The following is a 23,588-nucleotide window of genomic DNA, read 5'->3' as shown; positions in this document are numbered from 1 at the left end:
CTTTGAGGGCTTAGTCTGTTTTGGTCACATCTAGCGTGTTATGGCTGTTTGGATTGGAGTTCAGCTTCATCCCCACGGTAAATCACACCTCATCCTCATAGCGGTGTGTGAAAAATGTGACAGGACAAGCGTCGGCCCGCACACCGCTCTGCAGAGAGATGGGGCTCACTTCTGTATAATTAATGCCTGTATATCAGCCTCTCCTAGAGAACTGACAGCAAAATGATTAGAGTTAAAGAAGCTAGTGTTTGCATGTGTCTGTGTATTTAGCCCTTTGTAGGGACCACATGTTCCTAGAACGATTGAAAATTTGGACATTTTGACATTTTGGGGACATTTGGCTGCTCCCTATGAGGAAAACTGCAGCATTTATTAGAAGAAATTAACTCAAAAAGAGCCCAAAGATTTACTTTCGGTAGAGAACAGCATTTTTAATCTGCCACATTTGTGGTCTCGTGGGGTCAGACATCACCTGGGGACAACTTTTTAAAATTTCAAAATTTGAAAATGTACAAATGTTTATAAATGACAATTCAATTAGTTGTTGATGTTTGTATTTATATTTGTAAATGCTGTACATGGTATTTTCTGTACATTTACACAAAATCTTTCACTAATAAACACTGAGTGAATCTGTACATTTACACAAATCACCATAATAGTGACATAGATTTCATATATTGTCCCTTATGTGTGTGTGTGTGTATGTGTGTGTGTATATATATATATATATATATATATATATATATATATATATATATAAAGTGTCTTATGGATAAGTAATTACATAACTCACGTATGAAGTTATAACTCCTTTATATATATTCTATATTCTGTAGTTATAGACCTTTTTTGCAGTAGCTAAAGTTCAAATTGCTCATAATTAGTTCATGTTTTAACATAAAGGCGAGAAGTGCCTGTCATTATCACACTGCCAAAAAGAAGCCTGAGCAATGTCTGTTGTAGTTTCTAAACTCATTTGGTGATGTCTTGGGAGTTTATTGTATCAATTAGAATTAATTTGAATATGTAAATATGGATATTGTATCGTGTGTCGAAGGAGAAGAGGAGGAGAGACACTGCCAAATGAGTGCACAAGCTACAATAGCAAGTTGCTGTATGTCACATGACAGACACTTCTTGCATATATTTTTTGTGTGATTTGGGAATTAGGCGGACATTAGATCCCTCCATGTAAGGGTGCAATGTGTGAAAGTTCCCACACATTTTAATTCTTCATTTCTTGTTTCTTGCATTAAATTGAAAATAGCAAAAACAGGAAAATGGCTTGTTTGTTTCTTGTTTATATGGAGGAGTTGAGCCCCGTCTGTACTAGACTGTGTAACATGCACAGTCAGGTCAAGAAGTTGTCAGATTGCAGCGAAAATGGGATTTTGAATTCTTGCCTATTCTAAGTGGCACTGCCCTATTTGGGCATTTACAAAGTGTTATATACATAGCTTCCACTAGCTACTGCAAAAAGATCTATAACTAAAAAGTGCATATTTATTTTCACACATACATTATCTTAGCCATAAGGTATTTTGTCATCATATATACATATTGGACAGAAAATAAAGCCACTGTCACTTTTAGAAAGTTTAGAAAGGGTTTGTTGCAAATGTACAGAAAAACGGTATGTACTAATAGTTAATAATAATAATAATAATAATAATTAAAAGTTTTAACCAGCCAGGCTAACTTGCGTCCATTGTACAATGTTGATAAGCATTCCATCGCCCTCTACTTTGAGCTCTGCCTTCATGATGTATTGGATCATTTTCTTCACACTCAGTTTGGTCCCAACCTAATAAGTCTATGTTTCCACTCCGAATTTCTCATGGTTGTCCCATTACGAGATCACATCTGGCCCTGAGAGACGACCGCATTTCTAACATACAGTCATCAGTGCTCCAGCCTCTCGCAGCTCTCATTAGTGCTCAGGGCTTGCCCACCATTCTTGTTGCACATCTCCCGGCTCTTGTCGGTGCTTGTGTGCCATTTTTGCGCCGCCACTCATGGTTCTTGAGGGCGCTTGGGCACCATCTTCATGCAACCTCACATCCTTGTGTTCCCTCTCCCTGATCTTGTTGGTGCCTGGCATTTGAGCAACTGGCACAATCTGTAACAAGTCGTACCTTTAGCCACTTATAATATTTTTGAAAAACTCCAGTCTGATTTCAGAGCAGGTCATTGTACAAAAACATTACTTAAAATGTGTAATGACTTGAATAAAAATGCAGCAACACATATGGTGTCAGTGCTTGTACTTTTACATTTGATAGCTACACTTGATACAATTGATAATACTAATTTAATAACACACCTTAGAAATTGAGACAGCCTCTCAGAAATGTATTAAAGTGATGTGAAACATATCTGAAAGGAAGAATTTGTTTTTCCTTTGTTGTGTACCACAGGGCTCCATACTTGGTCCGGTTCTGTTTTCATCATACGTTACTAGGACACATCATTAAAGAGAATGGAATCCGTTTTCATAGTTATACAGATGACACACCATTGTAGTTCCTGTAGAGCCAAGTTATACCAGTTTCTTAAATAAACGGAACAGATTATTTTAAAAGCTAAAAAAACAAAAAACATAAATACTCATTGTTGGAAATGAATCTCAGAGAACAAAAGTCTAAAAAACTACATTGGGAAATCTGGCTTTACAAACCAAAGATAAAGTTAAATATTTTGGTGTAATATTTCATTCAGTATCATCATCTAAAACACTGTTGAGCAAATTGCAAATATAGACTGTAATAAAGGCAAAGCTACAATAAAGGCAAAGCTGTAATAAAGGCAAACAGTTGACACTGAAACAAGTTTCCTGCTTTTTCCTGGTGCTGAAAAATGAATATCTTGTACTTAATAGCTGTTTTGAATGGAAATTAGGTAAATAAGGGGGGGGGGGTCCCTGACTTTTGCACAGTAGATATTCCTAAAAAAGGCAATGAAAATACCCCACAAAGAAGGGAATACAAAGTATTTCTGTGTGCTTGTGTATGTGTTTAGGTGTTCAATACTCTAGACTGAACCTGATTGCGTAATAGAATAATTGTGCCTATCACTCTATAGAGCAGGCAGCGGGTTGGTTAAGTGACAGATATGATATTTATCCCTTTAAAAGGATCAGTCACACCCAGCCACTAACTGACAGCACGATCCACACAGCATCCGTAGTGCTTTCCCTTTTATAGTAACACTTCTCAACACCATTTCCAGCCTCACACACACACATACATCCACTATTTAATACCATCTAATTGGTTGTGATTAGCTTACTAAAAAACCTCACAGGAGATTAATACGGAAAGAAATCCCTGTTGTGCCAAGCAATTTTACTCTCTGTAGTCTGTCACAAACACTATGCAGAGCTTGTCATCCCTTCTTTCAATCCATCAAGAAGCAGTTTCACACAGTCCATAAAATTAAATTCAAACAATTAAGCTGATCTCGCCGTTTAAATCCACTGTAAGCTTATAGAATTTAAGGCCTTTAACCTGCTTATTTCTCCTAAAGCCACAGCTGTAGCATTTTAGGCAAAGTATATGACCTTGTAACGGCAGTTCAGCTTTGTTTTCCTGTGCATAGTTTATCTTGCTTTGTTTGTGTAGATTTTAAGTCATTCATTTCGGCCTGGTGCGGCTGATTTAAGGAAAACGCTTTGAATAATCATGGACAGCTGCATCGGCTCACGAACTATTTTCTAAGCTGAGGGGCTTCAGGAAAGGCTATGTTCAAACAGCATGATATCGCAGGCTTCCAAACAGCATAACATGCCCAGTTTGTGTGGAAAAATAGATCAAAAAACAAAACTGACACATTTTGGCTTCTGAATTTTACTTCTTTTCTTTTGCATTGGAGGTACAACACTAATGCACATCAAATGGCCGAAAGTATATGACAACTGATTATCACACCCATACGAGCTTGTTGGTCATCTCATTCCAAAACCATGGGCATTAATATGGATTTTCCCCTTTTGCAACTATAACAGCCTCCACTGTTCTGGAAAGGCTTTCCACAAGATTTTGGAGTGTGTCTGTGGGAATTTGTGCCCATTCAGTCAAACAGAGCATTTGTGAGGTCAGGCACTGATGTTGGACAAGAAGGCCTGGCTCACAATCGACATTCCAATTCATCCCAAAGGTGTTCGGTGGGGTTGAGGTCAGGGCTCTGTGCAGGTCACTGGAGTTCTTCCACACCAAACTCATCAAACCATGTCTTTATGGACCTCACTTTGTGCACAGGTGCACAGTCATGCGGGAACAGAACAGCGCCTTACCCTAACTGCATTTGATACAACTGATCATAAAGGTTTGAAACATATCTGAAAGGAAGAAAATGTTTTTTCTTTGTGTTGTACCACAGGGCTCCATACTTGGCCCAGCTTTATTTCCATTATACGTTACCACTAAAACACATCATTAAATAGAATGGAATCAGTTTTCACACAAAATTCAAGAAAAGGGGAAAGGGTCTTGCCCAAACTGCTGCCACAAAGTTTGAAACAAATCAAACAAATAATTGTCTAAAATGTATTTGTATGCTGTAGCATTAATATTATACTTCACTGGAGCAAAGGGGCCCAAACCCTGAAAAACAGCCCCAGACCATTATCCCTCCTCCACCAAACTTTACTGTTGGCACACGTGCATGCTGGCAGGTATCTATCTCCTGGCGTCCGCCAAACTCAGATTTGTCCATCAGACTGTTAGATAGTGAACCGTGATTCATCACTCCAAAGATTCTTAGTGATTGTTGCGCACTTCAGCACTTGGCTCTGTGAGGTTGCTTGGTCTACTGCTTAGTGGCTGAGTGGCTGATAGTGCTTCCATTTCACAATAACAGCACTTACAGTTGACTGGGGCAGATGCAGCAGAGCAGAAATTTCACAAACTGATTTGTGTCAAAGGTGGCATCCAATGACAGTGCTGTGTTTAAAGTCACTGAGCGCTTTAGTACAACCTATTCTACTGTCAGTGTTTGTCTATGGAGACTGCATGGCTGTGTGCTTGATTTTATACACCTGTTAGCAATGAATGTGGCTGAAACACCCAAACTTAATAATTAGGAAGGTTGTCCACATACTTTTGGCCATATAGTGGAGCTAGTAATGGAAATATATACCCTGTCAATCAGCATGGAGCTACCTGCATGTCTAAATCATGCCTCAAACCGTCTTAAGTTGTTCAGTAATTTCGAATGGACTTGATTATATTTCAGTAACAATAAACGCTGACATAACCATGCTGTGAGCCATTACATATTTATGACATGGTCAATGTTATGTAGCAGGGTTTGAGTAAAAATGTTACCATTTTTAGCTACATTAGCTTCATAGCACCAATGCAGAACTAAAGAAGCCAGCTTCTTTCATTCCCACCAAAACCATTGCTTTAATGGCCATTGTGAATATTTGCAGACGGAGTCAAGCAGCTTGAGACTGCAGCACACCTCAGACGAGGCAGAGATGAGCCTGTCAGCAAGCTATTATAGTGGAATGAGCTCTGAGCGGAGCATGAAATGCATGCTGACTGTAACAAATGTATCAGCCATTGATACAGCTGTGATATGTTTGCTGAAATGATTTGAAATAGCCCACTGACTTAAATCTTCCTTCTTTGCCTGTATAAAAGAAGCTATTAGGTGCTGTCATCACACGCTATCCGCCAAATCTGAACATGCCTCACATTTTCCAGCTCTTTCTCAGATTGGCAGGACTGAAAACGTTAGCATAAGGTACTGCAAAAGCTCATATATTAATAAAAACCATAGTAATAATAATAAGGGGAATACACAAAACGGGCGGCACGGTGGCGCAGCGGGTAGCGCTGTCGCCTCACAGCAAGAAGGGCCTGGGTTCGATTCCCGGCCGGGTGAACAGGGTCGTTTCTGTGTGGAGTTTGCATGTTCTCCCCGTGTCTGCGTGGGTTTCCTCCGGGTACTCCGGTTTCCTCCCACAGTCCCAAAAACATGCAGTCAATTGGACATGCTAAATTGGACATGCAATTGGACATGCTGAATTGCCCCTAGGTGTGAGTGAGTGTGTGGATATATATGTCTGTTTGTCTGTCCTGCGATGGACTGGCGACCTGTCCAGGGTGTATCCTGCCTTCCGCCCGATGACAGCTGGGATAGGCTCCAGCACCCCACCGCGACCCAGAAGGATAAGTGGTTTAGATGATGGATGGATGGATGGAATACACAAAACCATACCATGTACAAACCAGTAGAAATCAAAACCCAAGATATCTAACACAGTATACAAACACAAATATACAAACACAAATCAAGACCTGTGTTGCCGCCGGTAATGCTAATTTCTGCTAGCCTGGTAATTGGGATTTCAGTGTTATATTAGCATCAGGGTAACTGTGGATAGAATTTGCATTTTCATAGCAGCTCTCTTTATGTATTTGTAAATATTTGAAGCATGTAACAGACATTATTCACGATGGAGTTTACAGTCTGGATGTTGACTCCTTTGGTAAAGGTTACTCAGTGACAGTATGAAGGCTGGGTGAGTGGGCGTGGTTATTCAGTGAAAGTATGAAGGCTGTGTGAGTGGGCGTGGTTATTCAGTGACAGTATGAAGGCTGGGTGAGTGGGTGTGGTTATTCAGTGAAAGTATGAAGGCTGTGTGAGTGGGCGTGGTTATTCAGTGAAAGTATGAAGGCTGGGTGAGTGGGTGTGGTTATTCAGTGAAAGTATGAAGGCTGTGTGAGTGGGCGTGGTTATTCAGTGAAAGTATGAAGGCTGGGTGAGTGGGTGTGGTTATTCAGTGAGAGTATGAAGGCTGGGTGAGTGGGCGTGGTTATTCAGTGAAAGTATGAAGGCTGGGTGAGTGGGTGTGGTTATTCAGTGAAAGTATGAAGGCTGGGTGAGTGGGCGTGGTTATTCAGTGAAAGTATGAAGGCTGGGTGAGTGGGTGTGGTTATTCAGTGAGAGTATGAAGGCTGGGTGAGTGGGTGTGGTTATTCAGTGAAAGTATGAAGGCTGGGTGAGTGGGCGTGGTTATTCAGTGAGAGTATGAAGGCTGGGTGAGTGGGTGTGGTTATTCAGTGAGAGTATGAAGGCTGGGTGAGTGGGCGTGGTTATTCAGTGAAAGTATGAAGGCTGGGTGAGTAGGCGTGGTTATTCAGTGAGAGTGTGAAGGCTGGGTGAGTGGGCGTGGTTATTCAGTGAAAGTATGAAGGCTGGGTGAGTGGGTGTGGTTATTCAGTGAAAGTATGAAGGCTGGGTGAGTGGGTGTGGTTATTCAGTGAGAGTATGAAGGCTGGGTGAGTGGGCGTGGTTATTCAGTGAGAGTATGAAGGCTGGGTGAGTGGGTGTGGTTATTCAGTGAGAGTATGAAGGCTGGGTGAGTGGGCGTGGTTATTCAGTGAGAGTATGAAGGCTGGGTGAGTGAGTGTGGTTATTCAGTGAGAGTATGAAGGCTGGGTGAGTGGGCGTGGTTATTCAGTGAAAGTATGAAGGCTGGGTGAGTGGGCGTGGTTATTCAGTGAGAGTATGAAGGCTGGGTGAGTGGGCGTGGTTATTCAGTGAGAGTATGAAGGCTGGGTGAGTGGGCGTGGTTATTCAGTGAAAGTATGAAGGCTGGGTGAGTGGGCGTGGTTATTCAGTGAGAGTATGAAGGCTGGGTGAGTGGGCGTGGTTATTCAGTGAGAGTATGAAGGCTGGGTGAGTGGGTGTGGTTACGGTTAGGAGGAGGATTAGGAGGAGCGTACTCTCTTCGAGTCCTCTGAGACCACAAATGTTCCTCAACCTTGCGCTTGAAATGTTTGACCAGCAAGCGCTGACCATAGCACTGGCCTCTTCAAACATGGCACAGTCTTCAGTATTTAGTGTGTCCACTCTTTGCCTTTATTTCAGCCTCCTTTTTTTTCAGAACACTTGCTTTCAGTTTTTCAGTGAAATCTGCTGGGATATTTTTCCACACTTCCAAAGTTCAGTCTTAGAAGTTGGTTTAGCATTTTCTACTTCTCACGATCCAAGTAATTCCACACACACTCACTGATGTTGAGGTTTGGACTTTGGGGTGGTCAATCCGATGTTCGATGTTCTTACTTGCTTGATTTTTTGGTGGTCTACCAGGTCTTGCAGGTGGTTGTTAAGAGTCACATATTCTCTGTATATTTTAATAATTATTTGAACTCCAGTTTTGGAAAGTCCTGTTTTTTCTTGTATTTTTCCACTGACCTTCCTCTTAAGTATGCAAGCGGATTCTTATATCATATCTAACCTCCTCAGAAATAGACATAGATACACATATCAAACAAAGAAGCTGCTGGTGTTCTCAGAACAATGGACTGACCACCCCAGAGTCCAGATCTCAGCATCACTGAATGTGTTTGGGATTACATGGATCACAAGAAGCAGAAATTGCAACCAACTTCTAAGGCTGAACTTTGGACATGTGGAAAAATGTCCCTGCAGATTTCTTTAAAAAGCTGTCAAGTATCCTGAAAAGAATGGAACCCTGAAATTTACAACTGGAGGTAGTCGCTGAAACACTGGGCAGAATAACACTGTGTGCAGCTAAGGATGTATCCAGAATCCCTCCTGGCATCAACCTCAAGGTTTTATTTGGATGCACTATTTGAGTGTGTGGATTAAACGCTCCTTCATGCTTAGAAATTTGAGGTGTTTAAAGGAAGCCCCCTGTCTGCTGCCTTTCAGAATGCTCTTCCCCTCTTTTCAGACTCCTGATTTACAACACCTGCGAGGCCGTCTCCCCTGCTGCCCAGTAAAACATTACACACCAGCAAAGATCAATAGCGTTGTCCCTGGGAAGAGAGATTAAATCGGAGAGAGAGCTGTAATACAACTCGGCCGTGATGTATTGATGTTTATGGGCTGGGGTTAAACACTCAATTCTAATGGTCAAGGGCTCAATAAATGCTGTATGCTGTGGACCCAAGCCCGTCCCCTCAAACACAGCGTTCCTGATGGGGCATCTCATGAACAATGAACTGATTTTGTCCTGTTCTTACTGGTCAGGACAGCCAGTTGTACATGTATCACCTAAGAAATCTAAATATTAACTAATTTGTGTGATTGTCTGATGTTTACTTGGGCATAATATTCAAATGGCATGATTCATATTTTGCTGAATTGCTTCTGGGTAACCTCATTCTATCACAAATTGACTTTCAAATTGCATCAAAATATAGCAGATTTCTATTTGTACTAAATAAAATGAAGATCTTTTCAATATCTCTCTTCAAACTATTTCAATACTGTATTCACTTCCATGTTTTAACGCTGAAATTCAGTTATTCCCAACTTAATAAATTGTAAAGTTAAGTGCTCTTAAAGGGGATCTCCACCAATTTTGCAAAATTACTTAATCATTCAATGGTTTAGATGTGAACAAAATCATTCAGAGTGGTTTGGTGTGAAATGTGTCTTTCTAGAGAAATTTACAGAGTCAGAATTGTTCACCATTATAGTACTAGGAACCAGACGTCCAAAGCATTTAATGGCTCACATTAAGTTATTACACAAAACAGTTATAAATGCGTTGCTTGGTACCTGAGACATTGTTTTGTGATAGGCCAAAACTTTATAACAAAACTAAAACGTATGTTTAATATAAACATACTTATTACTCCTGGGTCACTTCCGTGTTTCCTGTTTAAAACGCATTATTGGGCTCCCGAGTGGTGCAGCCGTCTAAGCGTTGGCCCTCTCATCAGGAGATTTCGAGTTCGATCCCTGGTGATGCTACAGCCATCCGTAGCCGGGAGTCCAAGAGAGCACAGTTGGCCTCGCTCTCTCTGGGTGGGTAGGATGGCCCCTCCCTCTCCCCCCATCACTCAACGTGATGGTAGTCAGCACAGGCGTCTGTTAGCTGACGTAGCAGATCTGGCAGTTGGCGCTTTCCTCCGAGCGCGTTCAGCTGTCCAGTGATGTTGCGTGAGCGGCAGTTCGAAAAGAAGCGTTGACGCTTCACAGGTCTCGGAGGAAGCCTGTGTTAGCCTTTGCCCTCCTAGCGTTGATAGTATAGTGTGACTGGGGGAGTCCTAACTAGTGGGTGGAACTGGCTACAACTAAACTGGGGAGAAAACTGGGTTAAAATCAGAAAAAAAAGAAAAAAAAGGCATTCTCAACTGAGATCAATGCGCATAAGCTAATGTGCTTTTGTAGCTACAGCCGTTCAACACGGCTAATGCTGGTGTTGTATCCGAATCAGTTCCCCCTAAAATTCATGTTCCCTTTGACTAATCAGGTCCTCGGGCGGCGCATTCACTGAACAGATAACAATGCCAAGCAACACTGGAACTACGGAAAGCGAAAAAGGTTCAAAAAAGGTTTGTACGTCAGCTGTGTTCATCCAATCAGCGACGAACAGTACAAATAGTATTTATCAGTACGACTGTTTAACTTACTCAAATCAAAAATAATATTTATCACAGAATCTCAATTATGCTGTGTTATCTTGGGTGAATTTATACTGGGGATTGGGTGAAAACGCTCAGCCGCTCAATCTTTTTTTGAACCTTTTCGCTTTCCGTAGTTCCAGTTTCGCTTGGCATTGTTCAGTGAACGCACAGGCTCAAGGATCTGATTTGTCAAAGGGAATGTGAATTTGAGGGGGAACTGAATTGGATATAACACCGGCACTGAAGCAGAACAACCCAGAGCGAATGGAAATTGACAGTGTCAACAACAAACTACTTGCTACTCTGCTCACCAGTTTAAGGGGTAGGACAGCAAGGTGTGACTGTGATCTATCGCAGCTCCTTTGATAACTAAGTTACTCGTATAAGCTCTGAGTTTTGCTGACTGTGAAAATCCCCTTTGAAAGCACTTAACTTTACAATTTAAGTTGGGAATAACTGATTTTTCGGCATTAAAACATGTAAGTAAATACATTATTGAAATTGTTTAAAGAGAGTTATTGAAAGATCATAATTTTATTTAGTACAAATAGAAATCTGCTATATTTTGATATAATTTGAAAATCAGTAATAAGTTATGTAAATAACATAAAATAAGCCTATAAAAATGTCCATTTAGGTTTCAGGTAGGACATAAGGCAGTGATTTTTTTTGCACAATGTCATGACACTGACCCAGAAATGAACACCATGCTAATCAACCCCATTTTCACCTATGTTTGTCTATTTTTATAGATATAAGTATGTCATACAAAGTCAGAAACAAAATAAGCAAGTCTTTTTGAGATTACCCAACAACTTGACATGGTTTGAGGCAAGTGAGTGATGATTTAGCCATGCAGTTATCCTCATGCTAACTGCTGCCATTACTTGTTAGCTACATTAGCCTCCTAGCCCTGGGACCAACCAAAGAAGCAAATCTCAGGCACCAAACATGTGTTGGCTGATCGACTACATTTGTGCCAAGGGGAAAATAGTGTAAATCACATGTTTCTGCCAGACTATCCCTTTAATATCAATGAACAGCTTATCGGTGAAGTAGCTGAGAAGACAGATGACATTTTCATAAGCCTCTAACTTGAGAAATGTACTTCAGGAGACCCCAGGTCTTAGCTGAAGCCTTCCATCAGTCTTGGAACTGCGCTGAGAATATTATCCAGTCCTGCAGCAGGCGTATTATAACACGCTGGCATCTGTTGCCTGCAACCCCACCGGCAACTAATCTGCCCGACTGCGCTTGCTGCAGAGTCATTATTAGTAATTGCAAGACAATCAGGCTTTATGGGCTGCAAAGCACCATGACTTACCGAGGAAATGGAGACAGCAAGCGCCTGTTATTTAATTCTCGAGAGATTGGCTCAACATTAAGACTCGCCTCCGGCGCCCGTCTCCCCATGCACGCGCGCCCGGGCTCAGATGGGGCTGATGGCCTAATAAAGATGAAATGGCAATAACTCGGCTGAGAGGATCGAGGCTGCGGGAGGAGCTTGAAAACTCATTGAGTGGCTCGGGGCAGCTGGATCCGCATCATCGTTCGATTAGGATGAAGGAGTGCCTTCAATATTGTGAGCAAGAGGTCAATATGGGTCAAGGAACTTTGCATCTACACTCACTGGCCACTTTTGAAAAAACCCAACTCTATAGTTCTTCTTTTGTGGTGTAGCCCATCTGTTAATGCACAGTTTGTGTTAGCCATCATAAAGCCACCATGAATGTCAAAACTTGTCAAAAACCCAGTTCTATGATCTGCTAATTTTTGCTAGCGTCCCTTTGGAATTCTGGTAGAATGTTAGCGCTAAGCTAACAGCATTTTCAACATTTTTCAGTTGTTCTAAACAGTTAAAAAAGATGGTTTCTTTAGACAAAGGTTTTATTTAAAAGCATGAGTTCTATATAGAACCATTTCATGCTTAAATGGTTCTTTGCCTGGTGAAATGGTTCTTCTGATTGATAAAGAATGTGTTGTATATACCATGCAAAGAACCCTTTAATCATGCACAGGTTCTTTGAGTGTTCATGGTTCTACATAGAACTATTTTGAAAATAGTTCTATATAGCAACAGAACTGTTCTGCTGTTGTTGTGATGTCAAGCACCCTTTTTAGTGCTATATAGAACCATATACAACACATCCTCCATCAGTGTGAAGAACAATTTCACCATGTAAAGAACTATTTAAGCACTTAGGTTTTTCTGTTGTTTTCATTAATTTATCTATAATTCACAAGAAAGCACACTCTTAAAAAAGATGGTTCTTCAAGGAATTCTTCAGTAAAGAAAATGGTTCTACATAGCACCAAAAAGGGTTCTGCTATTGTTGCGATGTCACACCTGTAACAATAGAAGAACCCTTTTTGGTACTATATAGAACTCTTTTCAAAAAGGTTCTACATAAAACCATCTATAGCGCATTCTCGCACCAATCTGAAGAACGCTTTCTTGCTGCGAAGTACCCTATAATCATGCAAAGGCTTCTTTGATTGTTCATGGTTCTTTATAGAACCATTTTCTTAACTAAAGAACCCTTCAAGAACCATCTTTTTTAAGGGGTTAGTTTTGCTAATTTTAGCTAGTCGGTTAACTATCACTAGCTGTTGCTGCAGCAAGCGAGAGAAGCAAACACAGCCAATCACAGGCTTCAAAAAAATAAATCAGTGCAAATCCCCAAGAAAAAAAAACTGCATGGTGTACTTTGCTTTTTGCTATCTTCAGAAAAACGCAGCGTGAACCCACCTAAAATAATCACAGTAACAAAAACAACCTTTTCAATTCTTAAGGAGACAAAGAAAGGTTGGAAAATGATTATGTAAAATGAATCATGTTTTTAGGTAAATAAATGTCTTAAGTGGACTTTGAGAGGAAACCATCATAAAAGAGAAGGAAAATGTAGCATTTGCCCCTTTCAGCTACTGCAAAGGCCAGACTGTCAGGAGGCTGTGAGGGCCACTCAAAGCTTCAGCCTACACTTCTTGAAGTGGTAGATTTGGAGGTATGTTCTGGATCATTGTCCTGTTAGCCAGCCTTTTTTCAGCTTCAGTTTGTTGGCAGATTGTGACACATTTGCTTTCAGAATTTGTTGATGTGTAGTGGAACTCATTCTTCCATCTCCCTGTGCAATGTTTCCGGTGCTCTGGCTGTCACACAATACAAAAGCATAAAAGATCCAGCGCTTTGATATTTTATAGCCTTCCTCTGCTTTGTAGGCATTAATTAGCTTCTTTTTCAGATACTCAGCCAGCTGCTTACAAGAGCCCATGGTTGCTGAATGTTAGCAGGTTTGAGGGATCGGAGAATTTATTATGCTGTGGAAATGCCATTAGCTGACAATTACTAATGACAGTTCTTGCCCTGCCTAAACAGTGCTAACCAGGCCTAATGAGTGAATTAAATTCTAGAAGGGTGTCCAGAGTTTTGCATATGCCACAACTACTAATTGATTTTTTCTGTTTTTTGTTTTTTTAGTGAATCAAATATGAAGCAACCATGTGTCTGCATAAAAATGTTTGGTAACACTTTCTATGAATGTCATGTTTGTAAGCATCTATAAACACATTTATAACATGTTATAATGCCTTCATACGGCATTATAAACATGATTATAAACATTTATAAAAATGAATTACACTGAATTACACTTTATAGCCATGTTTATTATACATTATGAATTGTTAATATAATGCATTATAAGCAGTGTTGATAACATGTTATACTGTCAGTGCCAAAGAAGTCAGTCCCAGCTTGGAGAGCGTAAAGTACAGACAAATACCAAGCTAACGGTGGTGTACATTACCTTTCCCACATTGGGTAAAACACTGATGGCAGCTCTAGTTTAAACTCTGACATTTGAAGCCTGTAATGTGCTTTATTATGTATGTTTTAGTGTTTCATTAAATTCCTCAGTAAACACTTCAACTTGAAGCCTCACTCTTAACACTGGAGGAGGCTTTAGTACAGTACGCTTCACTTTACTTAGAGTGGACATATACGACTTATGAGCTCTTATAATTTGTTATGAACAGTACTTATAATGTATTATGTTAAGAATTCATAATGCGTAATAAGCATGGCTAAAAAAAGTGATGCATTAAAAAATGTGTAATGCATTTTTATAAATATTTATAGCCATGTTTATAATGCCTTATGAATGCATTATAACATGTTATGAATGTGTTTATAGATGCTTACAAAGGTGACATTCATAGAAAGTGTGACCAAATGTTTTTTTATATAGCGTGCCAAGGTTGTGTTTACCTTTATTTTACTCCAAAAATCAACATATGTTCTTTGTCCAGGGGTGCCCAAACCTTTGCATACAGCTGTGTTGTGTTCAATTGATCAGACACAAAATGGACAGCCCATTTTCAATCATCAGAGAGGACATTATTTTGTGTTACTGGGACAATTTGAAAAGCAGAGGATGCTCAATGTGTTTTTATCTTGTTACCCCACAAGAACAAAAAAGCCTAGCCCAGGATTGGTGGTGTGCTGGTCAGCAGCAATGGAAGTTATTAGGCTGATCATTGGAAAAACAAGCATATGTTGTGTTTTAGATGCTGGTATGCTGGTCAACCAGCATGACCATGATAGGTGACCAGCTAAACAAGTACTAGACCACCATAAACCAGTATAAACCTGTATAAACCAGCATAGACCAGCATGGAATTCATGCAGAGACTGTGTTTACCTCTAATATATCACTGCGTTCGGAACAAAACCTGCATCTCCATTTTTATCGTTTTTCAGTTTTTGTCATAATTTGAAAATGTCTGTTTTACTTTATATTGTGTGTAAATTCAAGATGAATGGACCAAGAGAAACAGCCCAAAATTACTTGGGGAAAAGCCTGATTCCACTGAATTACATTAAAAATACATTTCCTCATATAAAGTTATCATTTTGGATATATAATATCTAATAACAAAATAAATTGTCTGGTTTACAATCAGCTTAGAATACAAATATCAGTGACTTCCATGACTTTTTAATGGCACGCCCCCAACTCAGAACATTGGGGCTTATAGAAGAATCGAGTTTTGTACTAGTTATTTTAGTTACATTGTTGTGGCATTCATGCATATCTTTCCCAGTGGACTAAAAGTCAGCATAAGACAAGTATCATAATTGCATTATGCTGCTCCAAACGCTTAAAGGTATGGGGAACGGGCCATATTTGGAAGAGGTGCAGCACTTCATGCTATTAACAGAGAGACAAACACAGCTACAGCCCATAAAACCTAGAATAATATCCCTAGTCATCTAATAAACACGCTTTCAGCTTGTTGCTGTCTGTTGCTCTTATTGAGCTTGATTGCCTTGCGAGAGCTTCTCCCACTCCAGGCTCTGATTCCAAACCGCTTCTGGCAGCGAGAAGGGTGGGGGGGCCAAAATTGCTTCCTGAAGTGCGCTCTCCTTTAATGCCTGGTGTCGGCCGTGCAGCCAGCTGTGAAGCTGGCGAGCTTTAATGTTGATTTTTCCTACACGGCAGTGAGGAGAGAAGGGAGTTCAAGAGCCGGTGATTACACTGTTCCAATGGGCTACGAGATGCTAAAGTTGTTTTATGTAGCAGCAGCCTAATTGTACTCCTCTCGCTCAGCTGCATGTAACTCTGCCCGTATGAATCTCATCTTAGAAAGCAACACAGAGGCTGGAGTACCCAGTGGAGGCTGCTTAAGAGGGAGAAGAGATGAGATTTGAGTAGTAGAGGTAGCATTACAACAGTTTTAATACTGTATTAGGGATGATAGTAGAAGTTTATGAACCAATGTGATACACCTTCTTCATGACATACCCTATATATCAAGAAGTATGTGAACACTCATATATCGCACCCATATGGGCTTGTTGGACATCCCATTAGAAAATTATGGGCATTAATGTGGAGTTGGCCCACCCTTTGCAGCTATAACAGCCTCCACTATTCTAGTAAGCCTTTCCGCAATATTTTGGTATGTTAGGGGGGATTGGTGTCAGTCAAAAGAGCATTTGTGAGGTCAGAAACTGGTGTTGGATGAGAAGGCTTGGCTTAAAGGTGTCCATTGGGGTTGAGGTCAGGGCTCTGTGCAGGCCACTGGGGGTCCTCCACACCAAACTCATCAAACCATGTCTTTATGGAGCTGCTTTGTGCACAGGGGCTCAGTCATGCTGGAACAGAACAGGGCCTTCCACAAACTGTTGCCACAAAGTTGGAAGCATATAATTGTCTAAAATGTCTTTGTATGCTGTAACATCAATATCACCCTTAATGGATCCTGCATGGAGCTAGCAGGAGGACCTTGAGCTCTTTGGAAAGTGCAGCTAAGAAAATTGGCAATTTATTTTCTCACTATTATTTTCTTCTTTGATCAGTGGTGGGTTTATGGGTGCCATGGTGGGGGGGGGATGTTGGGGTGGTTGGGTTCTTCATTTTGTTGCTATGTCTTTTGTTGCTTACTGCATTTTGTATTACATTGGAGCACTATCTTAAAAATAAAAACAACTGATCACAAAAAAAAAGTAGCGTTCTCCTAGCGCCTGCCACACCCAGATTCGTCTATCAGACTGCAAACAAGTGTCCAGTGGTGGCATTCTGTACACCTCTCCAGCCAACGCTTGGCATTGTGCATTTTGATCTAAGGCTTGCATGCATCTGCTGAGCCATGGAAGCTCATTTCATGAAGCTCCCGATGCACAGTTGTTTTGCTAATGTTGCTTGCAGAGACAGAATGCAACTCTGTAGTGAGTGATTCAGCAGAGGGTAGGCGCTATGCGCTTCAGCTCTCAACGGCTCCCCTCTTTATAGTGTCGACTCTTTTCAGTGCCAGCTTTTAGCATTTACTTTTCTACATGTGAGAAGTCAACCCTGCGAAAATCTCACATCAACTTTTGATAGTGTCAGCTATTTTCATTACATGCTGTTATCTATGAAAAATAGACTAAAAAGTTGAAACAGCTAATAGCTAAACCAGCAGTAGCAGCTAGCTTGAGGCCTAAAGTTTGTCCATTTCTGTGGACAGCAGTGTGTCATTCAGTGTCAGAAACCACAATTCTACTTAAAATTACTTAACAGCTCTACACGGTTTGATACAAGCTAGCACAAAGCTGATTGGTTTGGTAGTATCTTCCATTACTTGTTAGCTACATTAGCCTCGTGGCTTCAGGGAAAAACTAAAGAGGCAACTTCAGACTCCAGACATTTTTGGCTGCTGGACTACTTTTGGGATAAGGGGAAAATGTTGCACTGTTGCTAACGACCACTTGGGTTAAGCCTTCCTGATTAATCGAAATCCTGCGTAAATCTATGTGCTCTGTCCATCTTGCCATGGCGGGACAGTCAGAGGGACTGGCAGGGGTCCTATTTTATGACCACCATCACAGCCAAGGTCACATCTCTCCATCACCCTCACCACTAATGGCTTGTGCCAGACGTCCGAAGCTGGCTTGTTTTCGGCAGGCGGTCAGTGACACTGCAAGAGGCTCGAGCCCATTTGTCTTGCCATACAGTATATATAACCGCCTGGCAGGCAGAGCGGAGCGAATGGCCCCCGGAGCAGGGTTTCAGAGAAAACACATCAAAGACCTGACAAAGACGCTAGATTTACCAACCATGCTTGACCCCGGCCCTCAGATCCGTTTCCATTCATACAGCAGTAATAGATGCCCGTACATAGGCAGTATTACTCATGTCTTTCTCTTTGACCTGGTCCTTAAAGAATATTGTGTTTGTTCTCCTACATGACGGACAGGGCCCGCTTTAAACTCGCTCACAAAACAGACGGAGCTGAAGGCTAATGGGAAATGTAGACTGGCCCAATTAGTCTCTCCATTCTCCCCAAATAGCCCCTCTGCACTCATTACCCTGCATTAATATGCAGCAGGATCTTAACTTGCCGTGACCTTTTCCTGTTCCAGCCGGCCAGAGCAAACTTAATTATGATGGGCAATCATTATATTCCGTAACACTGACATTAAATGACCACCCAGACTAAAAGCGAACTGCAACTCTTTCTTTTTTATATATTTATTTACCCTTGAAAAAATGGTTATTCAAGGGTTCTTTAGTAAAAGCAGTGGTTCTGGACCATGAACACCCAAAGAACCATTTGAATACATAAATGGTTCTTTGCATGGTTCTCCTACATGATGAAATCTCAGTTGTATATGCTTCTTTAAAGAACCTATTTAAAAATGATTCTAACCAGCACCAAATGTTTTTAACTACACACACACACACACACACACACACACACACACACACATATATATATATATATATATATATATATATATATATATATATATATATATAATAGTCATACTATCATATGTTTAAGAGAATATAAGTGACTATAAGGGAACACATCCAATATGTTAAACAAAAATGCCATATTTACGCTTGTTCCTGGTAGAGGATGTGTAAAAGGGGAATTCCACAGATTTTTCAAAATTTCTGCATGATTAAATGATTAAGATGTAAACAAAGTCACTCAAGAATGGTGTAATGTGAAATGCTCTGTTCTGTATAAACTCAGAGCCAGAATTGATTAGAGTGGTGGTGATGGGAACCAGACGTCTGAAGAGTTTCATGTCTCTAAAAAATGCCACACAGCAAGTTATTACACAAAATGGTTAAAATGTGTTGCTTGATGACTGAATGTTTTATGGTATGTTGGAGATTTTTGGCCTAAAAAGTATTTTCTAAATGCATTTATGGCAGAGGGGTACAGGCAAAAAAGTCCCCAAAGAAGAACTCAGAAGACATGTATAGGTTCATTGGAGATTTTGGATGGTGAATAAAATGGCTATATTTGTGTTATAGACGTTGTGACCCCTGGTTCCTATCACCACCACTGTAACACTGTAAAGAGCCTTACCAAAGAGTTTGTAAGTTTGTCTGCAATGAACCACTTCACACTAAACCACTCTGAATGACATTGTTTACATCTTAAAAACTGAAATATACAGAAATCTAAAAAATCAGTGAAATCAATAAAACATGTAATTTGACCGGGAGGTCCATATACAGCCCTGTGCAAAAGTCAGAGATTGCATTTTTTGTTTTTCACAATTAATTCTTGTCACGATTTGACAGTGGCATTACATGCTCCTCTCCTCTCTGTCTAAAAACTGTAATATTTATTTCTCTCTCTTTCTCTCTCTCTCTCTCTCTCACTCTCTTTTCCTCTCTCTTTCTTCCACTCCTCTCTATCCTCAGCCTTCGTTTTGAGCTGTGCCTACCCTCAGACCCCAGCTAATGGTGAAGTATCAGTCAGCAGCCTCCATGCAGGAGGAGAGGCCTATTTCTTCTGCCTGACTGGCTACCAGCTCCAGGGTCCCTCGTCCCTCACCTGCCGCAACGCCACCATGCCCTACTGGAGCGGCAAAGAGCCCAAGTGCCTTGGTAAGGAGCAACCATCTCACTACCGTACATTCTTAAAGGTCATAGACAGTTCTCCTTGCTTGAGTTTAAGGTTCCATTCCCTCCCCTGTCATTAGGTTTCAGATACAGAAATTAGACTACAAAACTTATGGGTTTTGTGATGTCACAAAAACCAACACATTCACATACAGAACGGCACCTAAGCACATTTGTCTCTGCAGTAAGTATGTTTTTGCTTGTAAAAAATACCATATATCATTAGATTAGGTGCAAATAAACACAAATACAGTATTTCTTATTTTGAACAAATTAGTTATCTTAGCAGTTACCTTGTGAGCTACATGTCTCCATCCATGCATTCACCTTGAGGTAATGAAGCTAAATTTTTTTTTTTTTTAAAGCAAAATTTAATTGTTGAGATGTAAACAAAGTCAGAGTGGTTTGGTGTAAAATGGTTCATAGTAGAGAAACTTACAGACTCAGATTTCTTCACAGTGGTGCTGATAGGAACCAGGGGTCAAGATATCTACAGCACAAATATAGTTGTTTTATTTACTGTCCAAAACCACCAGTGAACCTACACATGCCTTTTGGTAATATGTAATGCTGATAGTGGTAAAATAGTGGTAATTCTAAGTTTTGCCTTATAGCTACCTGCATGTATCCCTCTGCCATAAATAGATTTTATTTTATACATCGCAAAACAATGTATCTGACATTAGACAGTATATAAATAACTATTTAGTGTAATAACTTTGTGTGACAGAGCTTTTAGAGGTGGACATCTGGTTCTTATCACCACCATTGTGAACAATTTTGACCGTAAGTTTCTCAATAATGTAGCATTTCACACCAAACCACTCTGAATCACTTTGTTTACATCTCAACCATTTAATTATGCAAGGAGTGTTTCAGCACAAAGAGCTCTTGGAATGAGGATCAATGCGGGACAACCAATCAGCACATGGGTCATTTACATATATCAGTCTTAAAGGCACAGTAACATTTCATTCATTTATTCTGTTTCATTCTAGGGGACAGTGAGAGGTCAGGAAGGTTCTGAAGAAATTAGTTATGACCAATATTGGTACATAAACATCCTAAGTGGACCTCAGGGAAGAAATAACACAGAACATCCTTCAAAACTTCCTGAATTATTCTTAGGTATTTGATTTTATGACATAAACTTCAAAAAGGTTCCTCACAAATGGTTCTTTGAAGACTTATGCGTTCAAGGGTTCTTTAGGGTGCCAAAAGTGGTTCTCCTGCAGCACTGCTCCAAATAACCCTTTTTGGCACATTTATTCCTCAGTGTACTTCCTCTGTGTCTGTTTTTAGCTTCCCTCTAAAAACACCTGTATGGTGCCTCAAACACGCTTGTCCTTCAACCAATAAACCATGAGTGATTATCTTTTGTCTGGATAGATGACCCATCATAAATCTCTGTTCTCGGGACCATCTGTTAAGGTGTTAATTGATATCTCGGTGTCAGTGTATGTAATGAAGATTAATTGAACGCTGTAGTAGCCTTAACTTTGCTTGTCAGCAACGACATTTAACAAACATTCAAGAGCAGCAGTATCTAAATGTATTTGCACAGAAGACACTGAAATGGTCATCATGCCTTTTTAACGCCTCTTTGTCTTAACTGTCCTGCAGGACATTTGTAGATCACTGTGTTGTTAATTGATATTCAAATCAATATCAATTTTATTCAACTTAACTTTTCCCTAATCTTAACCTCAACCAAAGAAATACATCTAAAACTAAACCTAACCTTAGTCTAATGCTAAGCTCAACACTATTAGTTTGCGAATTTGATCATTTTATTGCTGTTATAAGTAAACCATTCACTGTATCTCTGAAAAGATAAGTTCTCCTAACTTTCTTAAAGCTTAATGTTAAAATTGAAATAAGTTGCATATGAGGTTGCCCTGTAAAGCTTCACACTACCGGTGAACACCCCTCCCCACCTCCCACCCAAAACACACACTAACAACCCACGTCTTCCAACACAGAATAACACAATAAACACCTACACATACCTCAAACCAGTGAACAATGACATTAACAAGAACAGTAGGTCCCTTTTCTGGATGGCGCATTTTTCCCATGGTCCTCCTGGTGTGGCCATCAGCATGACCACGCCTCACCAGCTTCTAGAAGCCAGCAACCAGTCAGTAGCAGGTCGCTACAATGTTAATGCCAATGGGTTTGGAATGGGATGTCCAACAAACTCATATGGGTGTGATGATCAGATGTCCACATACTTTTGGCCACACAGTGTATATTTATATCCCATGACTTGGCCTCACTTTGGCTCAGTGTACCTCAGTAGCTCTCAAATAGGAACAAATGCAAGAAATGCTAATGATGCCGTAGCAATGTGAATATTATTTCACAGTCAATCCACTAAACACTGAGTGTTTACAGAGTTTTTTGATTTTTTGCCATGGTGTCCTTTTGGCATTGAGCATTATGATACCACACTTGGTACTGGTAGCAAATTCATGTCTTTTCCTACATAGTCACAAACACTCATGCACTTATAGGCAGCACAAACATGATCTTTATGTCTCTTTCTTACCCATACATGAACAGACACAAACACTGCAGCTCCATCTCTTTATCTCACTCGACCTTTCCTACTCAGATTGCCCTTTTTGTCCAAGGGGACACCGCAGCGTTTGGTTACTGTTATTTTCTGTTATCTCCTTCTTACAATTTATTGCTTGCTAACCTTTCATTCTTGCTTTTTCTCTCCCCTCATTTATCTGTCCTTTACTCGCACGCCCATCTCTCTCTCATGTGTGTTCTGTTGGCAGCCGCTTGCGGAGGGATGGTGAAAAATGCCACGCTGGGCCGCATCGTCTCGCCCGGGTTTCCAGGCAACTACAGCAACAACCTCACCTGCCATTGGGTCCTGGAGGCCCCCGAGGGCCACAGGCTGCATGTCCACTTTGAAAAAGTGGCCCTGGCTGAGGACGACGACAGGTAATAGCAGGTTGAAATACATATGGGATAACTCATTATGCTGAACACAGCAGTTGTATTATGGGAAGTCCTATATTTTAATATAAAGGGCAAGCTGTATTGTTGGTAAAGGTGTTAGAGGGGAAAAACAGGCCTATCAAATTCTTACAAAGCAGAGAATCCCAGACGACCTTGTCCTCTGCAACTTTCTCCAGCTCAGTCCAAGGGGCCCCAAGCCACACCCAGGCCATCTTGGAGATATTATCCCTCCAGCGGGTTCTAGGGCGACCTCGGGGCCTCGTGCCTGTAGGCCGTGCCTGGTAAACCTCCACTGGGAGGCGGCCAGGGCGCTTCTTGATCAGATGCCTGAACCACCTCAACTGGCTCCTCTCAATGTGGAGGAGTAGTGGCTCTACTTTGAGCTTCTCCATATTTTGTCCTGTGCCGAAGACCAAGGTTGGCCAAATATATTTTTGAAACAAAGCTTTATTAGCTATACAGAAAAATGCAGTGTTCATTTTTATAGTGTTTTAAATGCAGTTACATTAATAGAATGCAGACATTTAGTGCAATATCACAGTAGCACAGTGTGGGTTAAGACTGTAAACCCTGCTACATCACACTGGCATAAAATTGACATAACAATACTATAAACATGTCATGGCAGATGTGATATGCTGTCATGATTTTGTCCAGTAATATAATAGTGTCGTGTTACCATTGGCATTAATTGTCATGAGAGATGTCATAATGTTTGCAGCCATCATGACATCAAACATGATGATATCTGCCATGACAATTACCAGTAATGGTAATGTGACATTGTTATATCACTGGACATAATCTT

The 23,588-nt window shown here is 40.6% G+C and overlaps 1 protein-coding gene across 1 annotated transcript in view; it reads left to right on the top strand.

The window, feature by feature from the left end:
• The window catches only part of sez6a (seizure related 6 homolog a), a 240,819-nt gene that overhangs the window by 175,103 nt on the left and 42,128 nt on the right, over positions 1–23,588 (top strand). Inside the window, 2 exon segments of the mRNA XM_036595719.1 lie at positions 19,604–19,789; positions 22,594–22,762. Coding sequence (XP_036451612.1) covers positions 19,604–19,789; positions 22,594–22,762 — 355 coding nt within the window.

The sequence above is a fragment of the Colossoma macropomum genome, unplaced genomic scaffold, assembly GCF_904425465.1.
Source record: "Colossoma macropomum unplaced genomic scaffold, Colossoma_macropomum, whole genome shotgun sequence".
In the NCBI taxonomy this organism is placed as follows: Eukaryota; Metazoa; Chordata; class Actinopteri; order Characiformes; family Serrasalmidae; genus Colossoma; species Colossoma macropomum.
The sequence above is the reverse complement of the archived record's forward strand: the minus strand, read 5'-3'. Positions and strand labels throughout refer to the sequence as shown.